This window comes from Odocoileus virginianus, chromosome 15 (assembly GCF_023699985.2).
Source record: "Odocoileus virginianus isolate 20LAN1187 ecotype Illinois chromosome 15, Ovbor_1.2, whole genome shotgun sequence".
Taxonomy (NCBI): Eukaryota; Metazoa; Chordata; class Mammalia; order Artiodactyla; family Cervidae; genus Odocoileus; species Odocoileus virginianus.
In genome coordinates this window covers 61,197,493-61,220,272 of record NC_069688.1, presented here as the reverse complement: position 1 = coordinate 61,220,272, position 22,780 = coordinate 61,197,493, and the positions used below count along the sequence as shown (strand labels likewise).

At 43.2% G+C, this 22,780-nt stretch overlaps 1 protein-coding gene across 1 annotated transcript in view; it reads left to right on the top strand.

Annotated features, from left to right (window-relative positions):
• The first annotated feature begins 2,407 nt into the window (after positions 1–2,407).
• Positions 2,408–22,780, top strand: part of ATP6V0D2 (ATPase H+ transporting V0 subunit d2) — a 49,287-nt gene continuing 28,914 nt past the window's right edge. Inside the window, exons 1-2 of the mRNA XM_070477437.1 lie at positions 2,408–2,552; positions 16,155–16,326. Of these exons, the coding sequence (XP_070333538.1) occupies positions 2,423–2,552; positions 16,155–16,326 (302 nt within the window). The 5' untranslated portion in view covers positions 2,408–2,422. The remainder of the gene's footprint in view (positions 2,553–16,154; positions 16,327–22,780) is intronic.

The window sequence follows — 22,780 nt, the reverse complement described above, 5'->3', positions numbered from 1 at the left end:
CCCAAGAGTGGGCTCTTGTGTAACATTGGGAAATACACTGTCCGAGGAGACACACCTACTGACAAAGCAAAAGACTTTTATTGGGAAGAGGCCGGAGGGCATCAGGGTAAGGGAACCCCAGAGAGCTGCCCTGCTGCATGGCACATGGTCTGAGAAATACTGAGAAAGACTTAGAAATACTGGAGAATTTCTGACACTTTAACTTCAATTAAGAATTTGACATAACATTTGACAGTGAAATACAACATGTGTAAAATCATGTTCAGGATACTTGGCACAATTTTTGAGCTAGGTATAAGGGAGAACCAGCGTTCCTTTGGGGAGCAGGAAACAGCAATCACATCCCGGCTTAATTATGCTGTGCCTTCTGAACTGCCTCCCAACTTCTGAGAGTCGGTTCCTTACTTGTGATCTCGGTAATCATACTATGGCTTCTGTGCGTTTGATCCCTGGGGTCACAAAGAGTCCAAGAGGACTTAGCCACTAAACCACCACATGAACACTATGGCGTCCCAGGTGGAGAAGTGATGAGGAACCCGCCTGCCAATGCAAGAGACATCAGAGACTAGGCTGGAGCCCTGGGGAGGTAAGATCTCCTAGAGAGGTGGTGGTGGCTAAGTCGCTAAGTCAGGTCTGACTTTTGCGACCCCATGGACTGCAGCCCACCAGGCTCCTCTGTCCATGGGCTTCTCCAGGCAAGAATCCTGGAGTGGGTTGCCATGCCCTTCTCCAGGGGATCTTCCCAACCAGGGATTGAACCCGGGTCTCCTGCATTGCAGGAGGATTCTCCACTGACTGACGTGCCAGGGAAGCCCCAGGCGTAGGGCTACATCCCCTGGAGTAGGAAATGGCAACCCAGTCCAGCATTCTTGCTGGAAAATTCCCTGGACAGAGGAGCCTGGAGGGGCTACGGTAAAGAGCAGGACAGGACCTACCTCAGTAACAGGATCAGTCCAGATACTCCTCTGAGTAAATCCTGAGACCTAAAAGGGAAAGCCAGTCCACCCTATAGGAGATCAGTCCTGGGTGTTCATTGGAAGGACTGATGCTGAAGCTGAAACTCCAATACTTTGGCCACCTGATGCGAAGAGCTGACTCATTTGAAAAGACCCTGATGCTGGGAAAGACTGAGGGCAGGAGGAGAAGGGGGTGACAGAGGATGAGATGGCTGGATGGCATCACCGACTCAATGGACATGGGTTTGGGTGGACTCCAGGAGTTGGTGATGGACAGGGAGGCCTGGCGTGCTGCGGTTCATGGGGTCGCAAACAGTTGGACAGGACTGAGCGAATGAACTGAACTGAACTGAAAAGGGAAAAAGAGAATGAAGAGCAACTCCTAAAGACTCAGATTTTGCAAAGACAGTGGCTTATAACTATAGAATCACAGCGCTGTGTACCTGCTTCCAAGATTGCCTTCTGGTCTCTGCCCCAGGCCCGAGCTGAGAGGGAAGCAGCTAGGAGACTTGGAGCAGCGTAAGGCATTCCCAGGGCCTCCCTGGTGTCTCAGACGGTAAAGAACCCGCCCGCAATGCAGGAGACCTGGGTTCGAACCCTGGGTCAGGAAGATCCCCTGGAGGAGGGCATGGTAACCCACTCCAGGATTCTTGCCTGGAGAATTCCCATGGGCAGAGAAGCCTGGCGGGCTACAGCCCGTGGGGTCGGAAAGAGTCGGACAGGACTGAGCGGCTAAGCGCAGGGCATTACTAGAGTTTTGTTTTGCAGACACTGTGCTGCCAAATGAGCTTGTCGGGGTTCTCCAAACCGCCTGCTCACATTCGGTCTGCTCACTTAACGTGTGCGTGGGGTGTGTGTGTGTGTGTGTGTGTGTGTGAGAGAGAGAGAGAGAGAGAGAGAGAGAGAGAGAGAAACTCCTCTCTTCTTAGTAGCCCTCAAGACGTTTAAGAAGAATGTAATTTGCAATTGAAAGCACAGAAGCGCGGCTCGGGGAGGACTGTTTGCACAACATTTAGGTGTAGCCGGGTTGCAATAGCGGAGCGGCCCGGGGCGTCTGACCCTCCGTCCCTCCCACGACCCCCGGCTCCCTGCAGGGCTTTGCTCCCGGGTCCCCCTAGGGTTATCTGGCTGATCCACTGTGGATGGAAAAACAGGGCTGGGCCGGCTGTGTGGAAAGCCGCTGCAAGCGGAGGAAACCGGTCACCACAGCGTGACTATCAGCTGAGAGATCGCCGTCTGGCCACCCGAGAGAACCGCGCGCTCGCTTCCAGACCCGCGCGCCCCTGCAGACCCGAGCGCCCCTCCAAACCCGCGTCCCTAGGCACCCGCGCGCCCCTCCGGACCCGCGCGCCCCTGCAGACCCGAGCGCCCCTCCAAACCCTCGTCCCTCGGGACCCGCACCCCCCCGGACCCGCGCGCCCCTCTGGACCCGCGCGTCGCTGCAGCCTCCGGCGGCCGCTCCCGCGATGCTCGAAAGCGCAGAGCTGAACTTCAACGCCGACCACGGCTACCTGGAGGGCTTGGTGCGCGGCTGCAAGGCCGGCCTCCTGACCCGGCAGGACTACGTCAACCTGGTCCAGTGTGAGAACCTGGAAGGTAAGCGCCGCTCTTTAAAAGGAAAAAAAAAGGGGGCTGACGCCGCCCGCTGGAAGGAAGAGCGGGCCAGGGCCTGTGTCCCCCTGGCCTAGAGTCCAGGGCAGGGTGTTCAGCCCAAGACCCAGACTTCAGGGGTCCCTGAATTTGGACGAGGGGGAAGAAAAAGATTGCATCTTTATTTTTCGATAGTCTCTAAGTGAAATTTAGGCAACAATCACAGCTGGTTAGCACTTTGAATAGAAATCCATTGTTTTCATATCCTCTCACTGTTCTTGCAGATGCCTTGAAATGTCATTTATGCTTTCACTGCTTCAAAGTATGCTAGGTATTGGACAGATCCTTGATATTTACTGTCTTAATAAAGAAGTACATTGTTACACATTTTACAATATCTTAGTAACTCTATTTTGATATATTTTGTTTCCTTTGTAATTCTATATATTTTCATTCTACATATTTATAAATGTTTGGAGAAAGGTGTCACCAAACTGTCCAGGGATCCACAGCCTAAATACCTACCCCTCCCAAATCTTGCTCTAGAGAATTTTATTCTATACTCTTTGTTGGTGTATATTAATATGAGGGCATGTGTATTTGAGATTTGTCTTCATTGGAGCGTAAGAAAAAAAATCGAGACAGGCATGTGGTGAGGCCATCCTGGATTCAAAAGTCCTGACTTTGACTTCTACAAAAGGTCAGTAGGTGACCTGAGGCTCAAAGCCTCCAAGCTTGATTCCTTATTTGTAAAACTGGATGGTAATGCTGCCTGCTTTGCTGAGTTGTTTGGACAAATAAATAAGGCAGTACATAAGAGAATGTGTTAAGAGCTATGAAGCACTCTTGTTCTTTAGTCGCTAAGATGTGTCCGACTCTTTGCCACCCCATGGACTGCAGCACACCAGGCCTCCCTGTTCTTCACCACTTTACAGAGTTTGCTCAAACTCATGTCCACTGAGTCAGTGGTGCCATCCAACCATCTGTCATCCCCTTCTCCTCCCGCCTCCAATCTTTCCTAGCATCAGGGTCTTTTTCTTCCAGTTAATCAGCTCTTTGCATCAGGTGGCCAAAGTATCAGAGCTTCAGCTTGAGCATCAGTCCTTCCAGTGAACATTCAAGGTTGATTTCCTTTAGGACTCTACAAAGGCAATTATCTTTGTCTTAAACCACTTTACTGAGATATGGTTGACATACAAAAGCTGTACATATTTAATGTATACAACTTGAAGAGTTCAGGGATAAGTGTACACCTGGGAAATCACCACAGTCTGTGCCATAAACCCGTCTGACACCTCTGAAAGTTTTCTCCTGCCCTCTATTGTTGTGTGTGTGTGTGCATGTGTGCGTGAGGACGACACGTTCTGTGCTCCACAACAGATCTCTAGGACTTACTCGTCTTGTGTAACCAACACCGCATACCCTTCGACCAGCGCCTCCCAGCTTCCCCCGCTCTCTGGAAAGTACACTACAGTGTTTTCAAAGCCTTGCCAAAGATTTCACATTTTTTATTCTTTAAAAAGGCTACATTTACTAACTTTGAAACATGCTCATAAAATCATTATAATGCCAATAATAGGGTGCTTTAAAATGTCTAGCTCCTTCTAGAAAAAGCAAGAAAGTAATAAACTGCCAGGAAGAGTATCAGAAAGCGAAAAGGAAACAAAAAAACAAGGTGACTTTGTAGGCTTCTCAGGCAGGACTGAGGGTGGAGCCAAGCAGAGTTAAGGCAGAACTGCCTTTCATTAGCGATGCACATGGCTGGACAGATCTTGTAGACGATAACTAATTCTGTTGGCTACAAATAATTGCAGTATAATCCCAAATCCTAAATCATTTCAGCACATTTAATTTGGAGTTTGGTGCCTGGAGAATGTTAGTCACATATAGAAAATAAGTGTAAATTGAGGTAGAAAAAATTAATGAACACAAGGCAGAATGTGTGCTTCCGAGAGAAGCCATTTGAATGAATTCAGTAGTTTTCAGGCTTTTAAATGAGTTGAGAAATGCAGATTCAAACACAAACCATACATAAATGTCATCATGATACAAAGCAAGGTTTAAGCCTGCTCACTAAAGAATTCAGAGAGAAACCACCCTCAACTTCAATTTGGGGGAGAAGGAAAGGTTCCAGACTCTTGAAGGCCTGAAGAGTGAATTTCTTAGAAAAATACACACAGGTGCACACATACAGAATTTTCCATATGATTCCAAGGAGTCATGACCACCTGAAGTCATCCTGAACCCTGAATAAGAAACCTTCCTAAATACACCATTTGTTATTTTCATCATATCTCATGGTTTCTACCTTTCTTTTCTCCCAGTAATAGTTCTTTTTCAACCCTTCATTTCACAACTATGTTTGAATCTGTTTCCAATCTTTTTGGAGACTCTTGGGAATATCAAATATGCCCTCAAACTGCAGGTTATAATGACTGCTGAGAAAATCAATCTAAATAAAGGTTTCATGTCTTCAGTTGAAGACTCTGAGGCTTGGCATGGCTGTGACCAATCTAACCACCTCATGAGGTGTGAGGTATGCAGATATCTGCATCTATTATATTTTTTCCATTAAAATGTCTGCCTCCTGAGCATGAATGGAAGATCCATGAATAGGTCGCTGTTGCACTCAGCTCCATTTTGATATAGAAAATAATAAGGTCTGCCTTGCCTGTTTATCTTATAAGATGTTGGGAAATAAGGCACTTGTGAAAAGCAACTCAGCTATTGCATCTGTGAATTTACTGAGAGGAACCCAGCCACCTCCCCAGCTGGTTTAAACATGCACACACTCCTTGGGACAGAAGTTAAGAACCTTAGGATTTCTGTCTGCTTTCGCACACAGTATACACTATACAAGTGGTGGGTTAAGAAGGGCAGGAAAAACTGTCGGGGTAGTGCTGTGTGTTGGAGCAGGCACTTACTGTAAAGGAAAGCTAATTTGGCAAAGATTAAATTTGCCTTTAGTCTTTTAAATTTCTCTAGTTTTTAAAAGAAAAGTATCCTGATACGAACGAATTGTTTTAGAATCTTTATCAGGAACACAGGAGGTTTCAGGTCATTTTGGAAGACAGAAATATGAAGATTGTTGAGAGGGTAACAGGCAGGAAGGCCAGGGGTCTCCAAATGGAGGAAATAGGCTGCAAGTGCCAGACATTTTTGTGTACTTCATACTTTTTTTTTTTTCATTAGTTGGAGGCTAATTACTTTACATCATTGCAGTGGTTTTTGTCATACATTGAAATGAATTAGCCATGGATTTACATGTATTCCCCATCCCAGTCCCCCCTCCCACCTCCCTCTCCACCCGATCCCTCTGGGTCTTCCCAGTGCACCAGTCCCGAGCACTTGTCTCATGCACCCAACCTGGGCTGGTGATCTGTTTCACCCTAGATAATATACATGTTTCAATGCTGTTCTCTTGAAACATCCCACCCTCGCCTTCTCCCAGAGTCCACAAGTCTGTTCTATACATCTGAGTCTCTTTTTCTGTTTTGCATAAAGGGTTATCATTACCATATTTCTAAAGTCCATATATATGTGTTAGTATACTGTAATGGTCTTTATCTTTCTGGCTTACTTCACTCTGTATAATGGGCTCCAGTTTCATCCATCTCATTAGAACTGATTCAAATGAATTCTTTTTAATGGCTGAGTAATATTCCATGGTGTATATGTACCACAGCTTCCTCATCCATTCATCTGCTGATGGGCATCTAGGTTGCTTCCATGTCCTGGCTATGATAAACAGTGCTGCGATGAACATTGGGGTGCACGTGTCTCTTTCAGATCTGGTTTCCTTGGTGTGTATGCCCAGAAGTGGGATTGCTGGGTCATATGGCAGTTCTATTTCCAGCTTTTTAAGAAATCTCCACACTGTTTTCCATAGTGGCTGTACTAATTTGTATTCCCACCAACAGTGTAAGAGGGTTCCCTTTTTTCCACACCCTCTCCAGCATTTATTGCTTGTAGACTTATGGATAGCAGCCATCCTGACTGGCGTATAATGGTACCTCATTGTGGTTTTGATTTGCATTTCTCTGATAATGAGTGATGTTGAGCATCTTTTCATGTGTTTTTTTGCCATCTGTATGTCTTCCTTGGAGAAATGTCTGTTTAGTTCTTTGGCCCATATTTTGATTGGGTCATTTATTTTTCTGGAGTTGAGCTGGAGGAGTTGCTTGTATATTTTTGAGATTAATCCTTTGTCTGTTGCTTCGTTTGCTATTATTTTCTCCCAATCTGAGGTGCCAGACATTTTTATCTCTGTTAAGCGGCAGGAGGAAACAAACTGGCGATATTTTTTTCCTTCTCTATACAAATTTAAAAGGAGGTTTCTCTTAAAAAGCTGTGTTGCCATGAAACCTGGTTTTACCTGAAGCTAACTACTCCCAAACCTTGAATTAACCAATACATTTTTTCTTATGGATATATTTTGTTTTAAGCTATGTTAATGTACCCCAGACTCTTGTCTTCAAGTTCCGCCAAATGGCTCAGAACCTACTTGACAAACCAGCATGTTATACTCAGATACTGTTCCCCTAATCTATGTAAATGAAACTATTTGCATGGTAATCTGCCCTTCTACAAGATTCAAGTCAATCGTTTTATGGCCTGGGATGAATCATCTGGTGCCAGGATTATCACAAAATGCAATTTATGGATGAGGGGCCTGGTGCCATTCTGAGTTTTAAGACATTCCTTTCTTTTCATTAACAGACTGCTAGTGACTGTATAACATCCAGCTGAAGACTAGCAGGGGGTACTCTTTCTGCCCCCTTCTGATGCCTATGTCAGAAGCTTTCTCTATCTCCTTTATACTTTAATCAAACTTTATTACACAAAAGCTCTGGGCGATCCAGCCTCGTCTCTGGCCCCGGATTGAATTCATCTCCTCCGGAGGCCAAGAATCCTGGCATCTTATCGTTCAGCAACAACCTTTCATTGTCCACAAAAGCTTTGAAAAATCCTGGCATTTATGATTGTGCAAGTGAGTGTGGTCGGAAATATTCGTCTTCTCCACGGCCTGACCCTGACTAACAGTCACCTGAACCAGTCACTAGGACCCTCCATGACTCAGTCCTTCCCGGGAGTAGGAGAGGAAGCCAGTTCACATAGCCTATATCACTGGTACTGCGCGTAGAAAATTCCTGAAAAGGGACTTTTTTAAAAAGTTATTTAAAATTAACTTGAACCAAAATAATAATGTGAAAGGGGCATAAAATGGTCTTCAGAAGAATTAGCACCACTAATTTTTAATTAATTTTTTTTAGAGCAGCTATAGGTTCACAGCAAAATTTAGGAGAAAGTACAGAGACTTTTTATATAATGCCTGCTCCCACACATGCATAGCCTTCCCCGTTATCAACATCCTCCACTAGAGAGGTGCATTTTTTATAATCCTCGAACCTGTGCTCGATACATCATAGGCACGCAGAGTCCAGAGTTTACACTGCAGCCACTCTCACACATCCTGTGTTGTTCAGTCACTCGGTCGTGTCCGACTCTGTGACCCCGTGGACTGCAGCCTGCCAGGTTTCCCCGTCCTTCAACATCTCCCAGAGCTTTCTCAAACTCGTGTCCACTGAGTCAGTGATGCCATCCAACCATCTCATCCTCTGTCGTCCCCTTCTCCTCCTGCCTTCAATCTTTCCCAGCATCAGGGTCTTTTCAAATGAGTCAGCTCTTCGAATCAGGTGGCCAAAATATTGGAGCTTCAGCTTCAGCATCAGTCCTTCCAATGAATATTCAGGATCTGATTTCCTTTAGGATTGACCGGTTTCATCTCCTTATAGTCCCAGGGACTCTCAAGAGTCTTCTCCAACACCACAGTTCAAAGCATCAATTCTTCAGTGCTCAGCCTTCTTTATGGTCCAGTTCTCACATCCATACATGACTATCAGAAAAACCATAGCTTTGATTATGGCAAAGTAGTATCTCTGCTTCTTATATACTGTCTAGGTTAGTCATAGTTTTTCTCCCAAGGAGCAAGTGTCTTCTAATTTCAGGGCTGCAGTCACCATCTGCAGTGGTTTTGGAGCCCAAGAAAATGAAGTCTGTCACTGTTTCCATTGTTTCCCCATCTATTTGCCATGAAGTGACGGGACAGATGCCATGATCTTAGTTTTTTGACGATTGAGTTTTAAGCTCTCACTTAAGTTTTTCATTCTCCTCTTTCACATTCTATGGGACTGGACAAATGTACAACACGTACCCACCACTGTTACATTATACAGAGTATTTCCACTGCCCTGTGCTCTGACTGTTCTCCATATTGGTGACCCCCTGCGGGAACCACCGATCATTGTGCCGTTTCCCTGGTTTGGCCTTTTCCAGAATGTCACACCGTTGGGATCATTAAGTAAGTATGTAACCTTTCCAGACTGGTTTCTTTCACTTAATAACATACATTTGAGGCTCCTTCATGTCTTTTCATGGCAACACTGCTATTTTCATTAGATTTTTTAATTACAAACCAGACTGTTGTAAGTATTCTTTCCTCTTCAAAAAATAAGACAAAGTGGTAAGATTAACACTTCAGAGCTCAAAAATTTAGTAAGAAATAGCCTTCCCTGGTGGCTCAGAGGTAAAGAATCCACCTGCAATGCTGGAGATGCAGGTTGGATCCCTGGGTGATGAAGGTCCCCTGGAGAAGGAAATGGCCATCCACTCCAGTATTCCTGCCTGGAGAATTCCGTGGACAAAGGAGCCTGGTGGGCTGCAGTCCATGGGGCTGCAACTAAACAACAAACAACAACAAGCTTTCTCTCAAATACGTGGGGAAAGTGATCCCTGCTCTCGGGTACGGTGAGAGGCCTGGACCCAGCCTGGACCTTGTCCTCTCTGCCGTCATTTTGGGGAAGCGAGTGAGAGGAGCTGGTTACAGCTTACGACCAATTATTAATGCTTCCTTTTCAAGGACCATGACCTTCATTCTTTTCCAGCTGTGCCTTCATGTGGGAATTAATGCATGTGCTCAGCACTTTCTAGTTAGAGCCAAGGAAGGAAAGATGAAAAAGATACAGCCCGCCCTAAAGGGCTCCCACTCTAACAAATAGAAATATTAAAAGAATAAGAGTCCCTTAGTGAGAGTGGTTGGGCCTCAGAATTCTAAATGCATGTGCACTTGACCTGGGACTTCGTGTAGCGCTGGTGGGAAGGGCAGAAAATGACAAACAAATCAAATGTCCACGGTAAGGGAGCTGGTTAAATAAATGATGGAGCAGTTATATAATGTAATATCCTATAACTACAAAAAAAAAAGAGGAGAAATAAGAAACTGTGAAAGGATTCATATGGAACTAAAAATAGTAGTTACTGGGGCTAGTAATGAGTGGCAGGGGTGTGGATATGTAGTTTACAAGTAGGAGGCCTTTACCTACTATCTATTAAAAGGTAGTCTAAATTTTAAAAAAACTCTCGCAGAAGGAAGGCTCTTATTTCAAAGGGCTTTCACCAGTCTCCTTTACACATTATTTGTACCTCTCATTATGTGAAAATGAAAGTGTTAGTCACTCAGGCATGCCCAACTCTGTGGGACCCCGTGGACTGGGGCCCACCAGGCTCCTCTGTCCGTGGGATTCTCCGCAAGGATACTGGAGTGGGTTGCCGTGCCCTCCTCCAGGGCATCGTCCCAACCCAGCGATGGGACCCAGGTCTCCCGCATGGCAGGCAGATTCTTTACTATTTGAGCCACCCAGGAAGCCCTAATTAGAGTACTTATTTTCTCTGCCTTGTATTAAAAATGCATATACAATATTGTCAAGTGTTCAGAAATACTTTCATCAGGCAGGATAAACTTAGCTCAGTTTAAAGGCTAGATAGCTTGGCTGGTACAAGGATCAAACCAGCGATCTTGGCGTTGTTAGCACCACACTCTAACCAACTGTGACTTCTCTGGTGGCTGAGATGGTTAAGAATCTGCCTGCAATGCAGGAGACCTGGGTCTGATCCCTGGGTTGGGAAGATCCCCTGGAGGAGGGCATGGCAACCCACTCCAGTATCCTTGCCTGGAGAACCCCGTGGACGGAGGAGCCTGGCGGGCTACAGTCCCTGGGGTCACAGAGTCGCACACGATTGGAGCAGTTGGGCAGCAGCAGCTAACCAGCTAAGCTGAGGCCAGCTACCATCCCATCTCCACCTGGTAAGCGCCTCCGCAGAGCTTTCTGCCTTTCTCTAGGGTTATTCCTCAGCCACAAATTCCATTCTGCATCTTGCTTACATGGAGAACGCCCATTCCTCTTTGAAGTCTCCATTTCGAAGTCATTTTCTCTATAAACCCTTTTCTACTCATTTCTATTGGGATAGAATTGACAAGCCTCAATTTTGTGCTTTATCGTGGCGAGTAATGTACCTAATTCTGTATAGCATCTGTGATATTTGCTTAAGTCTGTCACTCTGGGGCAGGACGTTTGTCTCCTTTATCTGTCTATTCCTCTGAGTGATCACAGTTAAGGGCTTAACTCCGGAGTGAATAAATGAATCTATCCCCTCCTAAACTGCAAGCTTCTCAAGGGCAGAAACTATAAATATGTCTGCTTATAGAGGTGTTAGTTAAGGAGGTGGGAGAATCCTTTCACAGCGTTAAGAGTGTATCAGAGCACCATGATGTATACTTTAAATGCCTTAGAATTTTATTTGTTGGTTATACCTCAATAGAACTGAGCTTTAAAAAAAAAAAAAAGACTTTTTTAAAGTATAGAAACCACACCATATCCTTCTTTGTCTCCTAGCTTCCCTAGCCTAATGCTGTGTTTTGCACGTAGTATGAATTTGGTGTAAGAATTTGAAAATACACAATAGACATGTCTGCATGTTTAAGTCCTGACTCTGCCTTCTGGCCGTGGGATGTTAAGCCAGCTGCTTAACTTTTAGCCATGGTGCTTTCCTTTTTGATAGATGGTATCTCCCTGGCCTAACTCCCAGTTACTAAGGGAATCAGAAATTCCTGAAAATGTCTTGTAAACTCTAAATCACGAGAATTCCCAGGAAGTCAGAAGAACACCGCCTGAACTGCTGTGTATATACAACAAGAGTTGATTTACCCTCTTCTGCTAGATTTTAAATTCCTAAAATAATCCTTCCCGTTTCTTGGTTATGGTTAATAGTGTTTGGTGTATGCCTCTGTGTTGTTGATTCTGTTTTCCTTCAAAGAGCATTGGTTTGTTTTGGAAACAATCATTCTGTAAATAAATAAAAACTATTAAAATTTAAGAAGAGTTTATAGCTAGAGGATATATTTGAAAGTAAGCTGAATCTTGAAGGACAGTGGGTTGGGAAAATGCCAGTGGAATGGGGAACTGGAGGTGGGGTCAGGGGAGTTGAGATGATAAGATGTCCTAGGCTCTTGGGGAGAATTAATGGGCTATAAATAGAAAAACATAGAAGCATAATGGTAGGATAAAGTGGTTTGCTACAATACTAGAGTATCACAATAACACAGGAGTTTATGCTGTGAAGATTTTCGAGGGCCACCAAAGGTCTAATTATGGAACTTCAGAATACTGAGTGAAGAGAGAGGTGTGTCCGAACCTTCAGTCAAATACATGTATGCTTGGAAAGATGGTCAAGTTGTTTCTCTGAGTCTTGGCTTCTTCATCTATGAAATGGGGATTATTGTTAAGGCTTATATTGTGTGTGAAAATCATCTGTCAGTGGTAAAATAAAAGTAATTTGCAAGTTGCTTTTAATCTGCCTAAAATTCAGTAGCTCCAGGGTACTTAAGAGGATCATTCTAAAATCCAAACATTTCTTAGGAAAGATTAAAGTTTGAGGCATGGAGGACAGAAGAGAAACAAACCTGGGAGAATCTATTAGAGATTGCCACAGTGATCTAGGTTTATGATATCATCATTCTAAACTGGGGTATAAGGAGAGGAAATCTGGGAAGATATTCAGAAACAATGCAGGGGATTTGGAGTTAATAAATCTTCAAAGAGGACTTGAAGTTTTATAACTGTGAGATGGCAGTACCTTAGCAAAAATGGAGAAAGAAGCATCTGTCTTTTAAAATACTGATAGGTTTATTCAAATTTAAGTAACTGTAAGGTATGGTAATACATTGTTTAAAAAAAGTCTGATTTAGGGAATAAAAATCAAAGTCTTAGCCAATCGAATCAAATTATTTTGGAAGGAAATAGGTACACGTAAGGAGGCGAAAGAGGCCTTCATCTACATTATCTTCTTTAAAGCTCTGCAGTAACCCCAAGCATACATTCTAACCCATTTTGTAGGTGAGAAAACTGAGTTCTGAAAGGTCAGGTAATTCCCTTAAGTGCAGCATCAGGCAGAGTGTGGAGAAGAGGCAGGGGCTGCTCAAACATAGCATCCTTCACAAGCACAGGTGCTGCCTTGGCATAGACTACCTGGAGTGTGAACAGCCTGGACGTTCATTTTCAGAGAGTTCCAACAGGAAGCTGCAGGGAACGAAAAAGGATCTACCCAACAAAGCAAGAGAGAAAAGATAGCAGCCAGAGAGTGTTCCTGCCTCACTAGTCAAGAGATCTCAGCTAATTCCCTGAGCCCACTGACTGCAGCCCACGGAAGGAGCATTTTTACATTATGACTCTGTACACGCATATATGCTATTATACTCTGTGTGATATGCTCAGATATTTTTTATAATAGCTGAATCTGTTCCCATTGTGCTATTGTGTTTGGGACCTGTAAAACTGATTTAGTTGGCAGTGATCTCATGGTTCCTCATTTGAATAAAAAAGAAAAAGTGTCACTTGCGACACGACTCTGGATAAAAAAGTGTAATTTTCCAAAGCGTGCTCTCTGGGGTGGCTGCATTGTTTTCTAGTGGCTTGGGAAGTTCTGTACCAAACTCTGTCCAAAGAAATCATTCAAATGAATGTATTAAAGGCTTTCAGTTCCTGCAGTGAAGAAGCCTGTTTATTCTGAATGCATCTGACCACAAAGCTCTATTTACCACACACCTATTAAGATAAGCATGGCTTCCCAGGTGGCTCGGGGAGAATCACCCAGCCAGTGTAGGAGATGCAGGAGATACAAGTTCTACCCATGGGTCGGTGAGATCCCCTGGAGCAGGAAATGGCAACCCACTCTTGCCTGGAAAAGTCCCACGGACAGAGGAATCCTATGGACTGCAGTCCGTGGGATTGCAGAGAGTCGGACACGACTGAACACGTAGGCACACGTGCTTAGATAAGCACTGGGGGAAATGCGAGGAAAAAAATGTGACCCCGTTTGTAAACTATAAAACTATCAGCATGATCGTTATCATTGAAAGATAATAATATTAACTCAGAGCAGATATTTCAAGCCGAGATTTTCTTCGCATCGGATTTCAAGGGTCCCTTGGATCACCTTGGGGTGGGGAGGCAAGGCTCCTTCTATCTTAACTGTCTGTCCACCAGCCACAGTTTTTTACAAGATTGCCTAAGCAGGGTCTGAAACACTTGAGACATTTCATTTCAGCATCTCACTGGCAGCTGAAAGGTTTGGAAGTTATTTTGCCTAAGAGAAACATATGTCACATGAGCCATATATCATGTTTTTGGAAGAAATACCATTTGTGTCACTCCTGTTGGCAAATATTTCTCCATGCTGAGACTACACCCTGTCAAATTGTATAAAAATCTGAACTGTCAAAATAAAGGCCAAACAAGACATGGCAAAGAGTATGCTTTTTTTTTAATTAAGCTAATTAAACAGGTAATTGAGCAAATAAATTCTGCGGTCAGTCAGATGAAGAGCATTTCTGGTGCATGATCTACTCCAGACCCTGAAGAAGGCCTGTCTGCTGAGACTCAAGAACCACTTGAGTGCACATGCCCCCTCCCCCATCAGCTACCAGAGGGATTAGCTCATCACCCACAGAGGCTCCCTGTTATCCTCAGGATCAAGGATGTCACGCCAAGTCTTCCTGGGGACAGCCCCTGCGTCTTTCTCTGGCTTCACATCTTACCCCTCCTCCTCTCCCACCCAGCGCTTCAACAGCACTCAACTGCTTTGAATTTCTTGCCTCCTCCCACCTGTACGAGTTCATGGAACGCCTTCCTTGCACTCTTGCGTAGCGCTTGAAGGCTCATCTCTGGCTTAACCTTCTTCCGGAAACTCTCCTAGGCTTGTTTTGCTTTCATCCCTCTGAGTCTTGCTCTCATTTTCTCAGTTCAGTTCAGTTCAGTTGCTCAGTCGTGTCCGACTCTTCGTGACCCCATGGACTGCAGCACGCCAGGCCTCCCTGTCCATCACCAACTCCCGGAGTTTACCCAAACCCATGTCCATCGAGTCATTTTCTGTGTTCCCATAAATCAAAGTTCTTATCTTTATCCTGAGCTCAGTGGGTTGCATCATCTGCTTTTTTTCATGTCTCTACCTCCACCAGCTTATGAGTTTCCTTGAAGATGAAGAATATGTCTTGTCCGCTGTGATAACAGCACATAATAGATACTCAATAAATGTTTCAGTGAAAATTACAATAAGGTCTAGGACACTGTATTGACTTCAGTCATGTGCTAGATGGTGCCAAAGACATTTCTGATGTTCAAATATTTGAGACACTTATGTTGGGTACCACACAAGAAACCAAAAGATATTACTAAGAAACTGGAACTGCCCTTTTGGAGTTAACATATTAAGACTTTGTGATATCCCGAGACAGGAGGTGTGCTAGAAGTATTATCCAAGTATTTTGAAATTCAGATGAGTGAGGTTAAATAATTCTACCAGACAGAATTAAGTAACAGAATAATTGATAATCTAATTTAATTGATTGGTAATAAAATACAGGGTTTTTTTTAAGGTATAATACTGGCTTTGAATCAATTTCTCAAATTGATATTGATGAAGTGATGGGACCGGATGCCATGATCTTTGTTTTTTGAATGTTAAAGCCCATTTAGACACACGGAGACTCAATTTCTTCATCTGTAGGGTAAATACTCTTTGCCATCAAGCTGGGATGGAGGCTTGGTATCCTCAAACAGTTTTCCTAGCACTATTTCCAAATGACTACGTTGGCTCAGTTAAAACCAATTTGCAATCTCTGGACTAGGTGGTTTCTAATGTTCTTTTCAACTGTGCTCAATAATTCTATAGTTCTTATGTAATTAAACGTTATTTTCGATTATCTGCATTAACATCGAATCCTTTATTGCTGTAGAGATTAACATTCAAGTCTAAATCACATGTAGACCTTATATTAAGGCCTAATAAGATAGCAATAATTAAATATGCGTTTATGAGACTTCCCTGGTGGTAGAGTGGATAAGAATTCACCTGCTGTGCAGGAGACAGGAGTTCCATCCCTGGTCCTGGAAGATTCCACACACTGTAGAGCAGCTAAGCCCCTAAGTCACAACTGCTGAAGCCTGCGAGCCCCGGGCCCTGCAAGTCACAACTCCTGAGCCCACGGGCTGTGACTAGCGAACTTCGTGCACCAGAGCCTGTGCTCTGCGGCAAGAAAGGTCGCCGCAACTAGAGAGTCCACAGGCAGAAACGAAGACCAGTGCAACCAAAGAAATAATAAACAGTACATAAATATGCATTTATCATAAAGTTACTGCAAATTCAGTCAGTGTTGTAAAGCTTTTTCATGCATGTTCCAAATTTAGCCTGATCTGGTGCTTTCCTTAATTTCAGATCTGAAAATTCATCTCCAGACCACCGATTATGGCAACTTCTTGGCTAATCAAGCCGCTCCTCTTACTGTTTCCGTTATTGACACGGAGATGAGGAAAAAGCTGTGCAGAGAGTTTGAGTATTTCCGGAATCACTCCTTGGAGCCGCTAAGCACCTTTTTCACATACATGACGTGAGTGACAGGAGGGGCCCCTGCTCCTCCCCGGGGTGACTGCAAACCACCCCTAAGAGCTCCAGGTGGGGGTCAGGCTGGCCTGAAGTTCAAGGCCGCTTCTGTTGTTTGTAAGTTTGAATGCACTCAGACCTGAGAACTGATAAGCGCATGTCTTATCTTAGTGTGAGTCACTCCATCCCCAGACTCTTTGCGATCCCATGGACTGTAGCCCACCAGACTCCTCCGCCCACGGGATTCTCCAGGCAAGAATACTGGAGTGGGTGGCCATTGCCTTCTCCGGGGGATCAAACCCAGGTTTCCCATATTACTGGCAGATTCTTTATCGTCTGAGCCACCAGGAAAGAACATAGATCCACATTTTCACTGTTGGAAAATAGAGTTCATTTATTTATTTCACTTACTTATAAGCATGATCAGGTCACTCACTCTTCGCAGTGATAAGCGCTGCTGATGTTTGAAACATTTCAGCTCTTGGAACTGAAGGTAGGTATTACGCCACGTTTTCAGATCGCTTGTCAAGGTAGGGTTGGAATATCACAGATCTTTCTTAAAGTCACACCTACCCCTTCAACAGAATAAGGTGCTCCCATCATAGTTAGATGTGTCTTATTTTTATCCCTCTCCATCACCAATGGCTCCAGTCTTTTGGTGTGAAGGCCCTTCTTTCTAAAATGTTTGAATTTCTATACAATAGTAAATTGTATTTCTTAACCTAGTTAATAAACTATATCCAGTGCTCAAAACTTTGGGCCCCTTTAGTCGTCTTGGCTGATAAGCTGAGAACACCCACGAAGGATGAGCTGTCTACCATGTACATATAATTTAGATTAATATATAGCTATGATTACTACATCCAGGCCATAGTCTGGTTGAGAAAGGCATATAATAAAAATATCCCTCTATTCCACCTATCCCCTTCCTCCCCACACAGTTCCTCTCCCTAAAAGTAAGCACTTCTCAGTTTATTATTTTTCTAAAAAAAAAAAATTGCATTGTATATGTATATTGATACATATTCAACCCACCCTACTCCCACATTTCAAATTCATACAGATGACATCAGTTTTTTCCCACTTAATATTGCTAGAAATATCCTCATCCGTGTCATGCATTTTTAATAACTGTAGAAGTCCATGTTTGGTATACATTATAACTCAATTTATCAGGCATCTATTAACAAATAACTAACTTTTTTTTTCCTATTACAAAAAGTTTTGTAACTGGCTCTAGCTTATTATAGTGTAGGTCTTGAATTTATTTCTAAGCTAAATTTCTAGCAGTGCAAGTAGTGAGTCAAAGGAATGTCCCTTTATTTATTTTAGAAAATTTGCTAACTTGAACACAACAGAAGTAGCACCAATTTGTACCCCCAAAACAGTGCATGAGAAGGCCTGTGCCCCTACACCATTACCAACATCAGATGTTATATTTTTCATTTTTACCTTGACAGTAAGTTAAAAACTATCTCTGCTTTAATTTATATTTTTTTATGGGCTTTCCTGGCATCTCAGCTTGTAAAGAATCTGCCTGTTAATGCAGGAGACCCCGGTTCAATTCCTGGGTCCGGAAGATCCCCTGGAGAAGGGATAAGCTACCCACTCCCGTATTCTTGGAATTCCCTGGTGGCTCAGGCAGTAGAGACTCCACCTGCAATGCAGGAGATGTGGGTTCGATCCCTGGGTTGGGAAGATCCACTGGAGAAGGGAATGAAGAGAGCGGCTACCCACTCCAGTATTCTTGCCTGGAGAATTCCTTGGACAGAGGGGCCTGGCAGGCTGCAGTCCTTGGGGTCCCAAAGAGTCGGACATGACTGAGTGACTTTCACTTTGCATATTTCTTTATTAGCAAAATGGAACATCTTTTCATATTTACACATTTAGTCATGTGTATTTGCTACCTGACCAAATTCCTTGTCTATTTTTATTAGAATGTGCAGCATTTCTTAATTGATACATAAGGACTATTTATAAGTTAAGAAAGTTAGCCCTTCATCAGTTTGATATAACTTAATTTTTATTTTTATTTTTTTGCTGTAGGAATATTGAGATTTTTAATTTAGTTATCACCAGTCTTTTTATTGTACAATCTTTTGATTATTGTGTCCTGCTTAGAAAAGCCTTCACTCCAAAGGATCAGTAAATTCACCTGTCCTTTCTTTCCATTCTATTGTTATTGTTGTTTCACTTCTTAACATTTAAAATTTTGATTCATCTAAAATGTATTTTTGTGTAAAGAATGAGAGTAGGGATCCAGCTCAAATTGTTTTTCCCAAAGAATGATCCAGTAGGCAGTTAGAAGGAATGATCATACAGGAAGTGATCACTGATGCTAACAACCTGTGTTCCTTGTTTGTGCAATCTAGCCTCCTAGCAGCACTGTAGTCTGGGAATTTGTTTACAGACAAGATACAGATGCTGACGTTTTAAAAGAATCCACCAATAAACAACTAGTGCAAATGAAGATCGGATATGATCTTGGGTCTGACTCAGTCCAAAGCCCAAACATTTTCTTTGAGAAAGATTCTGGAAAGGTTTCCCAGAAGGGCCGACATTGCTGCCAAGGCTGGAAATGGAGTAGAAATTGGAGATTCGGAGAAGGCTGGGGTTGAAGCATGCCGATGGGAAGGACGCTGCGTGTAATAACCGGTCAGTTTTGGCTGGAGCAGCCTGTGCAGAAAGAGGAGAGGAATGGGGAAGAGAGGCTAGGGGAGAAAATTCCAGTCAGATTTTGGAGTCTTCAGTGACAAGTCTTACTTAGTTCTGGTCGTCGCCGTTTTAAGGATGAGGAAATGAAAACTTAAGAGGAGGAACTTGCCCAAATCACTAAAAAGTGATTTGAAATAAATGCTAGCAGTAGGCTTTGCAGAATTATTTTGCTCAGATTTTAGATGAGTGCAGAAAAGCGGACCTGTGATGAAGACAGGGCAAGTCCAATTTTAACTCACTCTGAAAGCTGCCAGGTTTTGTCCTTTTTAGGTTGAGAGACGATCTCACATGATGAAAATTTTCCCCCAAATATGTTAAGAAGTGCTCTAAGAATGACTCTGAGTCATTTGGTCAGTGGTTCCTCTTATGTGATGATTCCGTGATTTATTGTCTTCTAACTATAGAATCTTAAACCTGGAAGGAACCTGAGATTAATTCAGCAAGCCTTCTTATTTCACAACAAACTATCATATCGATCTAGTTAAAATATACTGTTTCTAAAAATAATTACTTAAAATTCCAAATATTTCTAGCCATTAGTGATATTTAAAACCTGTGTATAAGTATGTATAGATAGTCACAGATACCTGGGTAGAACGTTAATGCAGAAATAGACACGGAAGCATAGTTTTGGTAGTATTAGTATTGTTAGTCATGGACATGCTTTAATTCATCGTCTTCCTCTCTCCCTTTCTCTCTCTTGATGGTAAACTCTTTGAACTAGTTCTTTTAAGGATCTCTATCTGGACTCATTAGTAAATAATGAACACTGAATATTTGTTGAATCAGTATATAATCCTGTATCTAGCAGCACACATGCATATAGAAACATACTTTCAGACAATTCGGGATTTTATATCTTACATTTAATTAATATATGGTACTTGAGGATTGGTTATTCATTGAATGGTATGATAGGGCTAAAAGCCAGATGTCATTCCTGTAGATGTGTTTTATGTGACCAGGGTAGTCTTCACAGTAATATTAAAAAATATGTTTCATTAAGGCTTGCATTCCCCAATTAGCCATGGTATCCAACACACCCTTCTGTCTTATGATCTGCAGGTATTTAAGTTACTTATCAGACCCCAGATGTTTAGGTTTCTTATCAGACATCAGACCTAGATGTTTTACCTACATCTTTGCACCAGAACCATGCAAAGAAGTGTTTATATCTCCAATTTTCAAATTAGAGAAACGGAGGCTCAATGAATCAATGTGTATTTCAAAGTCAGAGCATTATTAAGAGATTTGGAAAGCATTTGGTGTGGGTCCATCATTCTAGAAAGCTGATGGTCTTGCATTCACTCCATAGTTTGTCAAAAAGCAAGTAAATCAGAAGGATCTGTGGGCCTTTAGAATAGAAGTATATTCCTGATGCCTATCCCAGGAGGTTCTGACCTAGTTGATCTGGGCATGGGGCCCCCCTGTATTTTGGAAGGCACCTGGGTTATTCAGATGTGCACCCCTAGTTGAAAATGCCCCATTATGGTCCCCAACCTTATGACTTGGACGTCGCTTTCACAATTATTCTCGTGATCCTTTTGCCGCAGTTAATGACAATGAGTGGCGTTCTCTCCTTGTCGGAGACCAAAGGGATCACACCGAAGCCCAGGTCTTCTGAATCTCAGTCCATCGTTTGTCCCACCATTCGTGTGACCTGCCAGCATCCAGCAGTGCCTGGGTGTATGTTACCAAAACGAAAGGTGTCTGTGTGCGGGACAGGTGTCCAGTAGTTCTGAAACTGTTTTTCTTACTTCTCTTTTAGAACGTATTGCAAAGTCAAGTGTCTGTCTAGCACCTCTGAACTGCCCTACTAGGGAATTCCCAGGGTATCATTATGAAAATGACTAAGCCAACCCTAATAGAAATGCTCTATGTTTAAAGTGGTATAATAAACACAATATGAACATACAAGAACTGTACATTCGTGTGATACAATTACCCTACATGTGAAACTTGTTTTGACAATCTGGAATGTATATTTTTAAATGCCTAATCACAGGAAGATCTGGCGGTTTTGTGTACTATAATTATACACAGTGCTGTGAAACAAAGGAGTGAATCCTATAGCGTTTTAATGAAGAGACTATATAATAGAGGCTTGGATTGTTTTTTCTTCCCTCCAACTCAACACTTTCCAGCAGCATTTCAACTTCTATCTTTTGAGATTAGCTCTCTGACTCAAATATTTTAATATTCAAAATACTGATTTAATTTTTTAAGCTTTAAATTTTATTAATCTTTCAAAATAAATTTTCTCAATGTAGGATAACCAAGGAAATATAATCGTCAATACTTCACAGTAAAATCAACCAAGAATCATAGGTTAAGATCCACGCAGTGAAGAAATCTTTAGAGATTCATTTTTAAAAGCTAATCAAAAGTTCTTGACTATCTCAGTGACACTTTATAACCCTCCACAGGTTTTGCATTGTGTTATATTTTAGAGGGCTATGCAGTTTGGTTTGCCCTAAAAAGCTTCTCAGAATCAGGTCCTTTGGTGCTAACATGAGGAAGTGAAAGTTGCTCAGTTGTGTCTGACTCTTTGCGGCTCCATGGACCATACAGTCCATGACATACTCCAGGCCAGAATACTGGAGTGGGTAGCCTATCCCTTCTCCAGCGGATCTTCCCGACCCAGGAGTTGAACCGGGGTCTCCTGCATTGCAGGCAGATTCTTTACCAGAGTCCTCCACAAACTGGATCACAAACTTGCTCACCCCATCACGTGTTATAGTCAAAACGTAAACAGTATAATTCTGAGTGGGAACTCACATTCTAATGGAGCAGGTAGCTGCGTCCACAAAGGGTGGAACGGTGACAGAATCACGCAGCAGCTGTAATGGAGGCTTGAACATTGAATTGGAGGAACCCAGAGGGTGAAATGACTAATCCTGAGTTTGAACGATTTTGCAGAGAAGGTAGCATTTGAACCAGTATTTCAAGTGGGCATCAGATTGGAAGAATACATTGCGTAAGTGAGACATGAGAAGATTGTGTACCTAGAGGTGAGAAGTCATCTCAGGCGTGGCTGGAGCCCAGGCAAGAGCGGAGCGTGGCTGGCGAACGAGACGAGAGGCTGGCTGACGCAGGGCTTCCCCTGTCTCCATCAGCAACAGCCAGTCGAGGGGAGATTTCAGGAAGGATGCTACCACTTCCTGCTTCAAACACCCACGTCCTTTCTGTTAGTAAGTAGTAGAGACCCTAAGATGTGACATTGTGTGTGTGTTAGCTGCTTAGTCGTGTCCGACTCTTTGCAGCCCCACACACTGCATCCCACCAGGCCCCCTGTCCGTGGGATTCTCCAGGCAAGCACACTGGAGTGAGTTGCCATTTCCTTCTCCAAAAGGAACGGTAGAAAGAAAGAAAGTGAAGTCGCTCAGTCGTGTCTGACCCTTTGTGACCCCATGGACCGTAGCCTACCGGGCTCCTCCGTCCGTGGAGTTTTCCAGGCAAGAGTTCTGGGGCGGGGTGCCAGTTCCTTCCCCGATGTGACATTGGGTTTTCCAAACAGCATTTCAAAGATGCTACTTTTTCTTGTTTGTTTTTACTTTTCAACTCTCATTGTCTTGAAAAGTGAGGGGGAATGATCTGCTACATATTTCAGGAAGATGATTCTGCTGGTATTGTGAAAGATGCATTGAAGACATGAGACCCGAAGCAGAGAAACTATAGAGGAAGCTATTTTAAACGTTTACATTGAAAATATCGATGGTAGAGACAGGAAGGACGGAACAGTGATT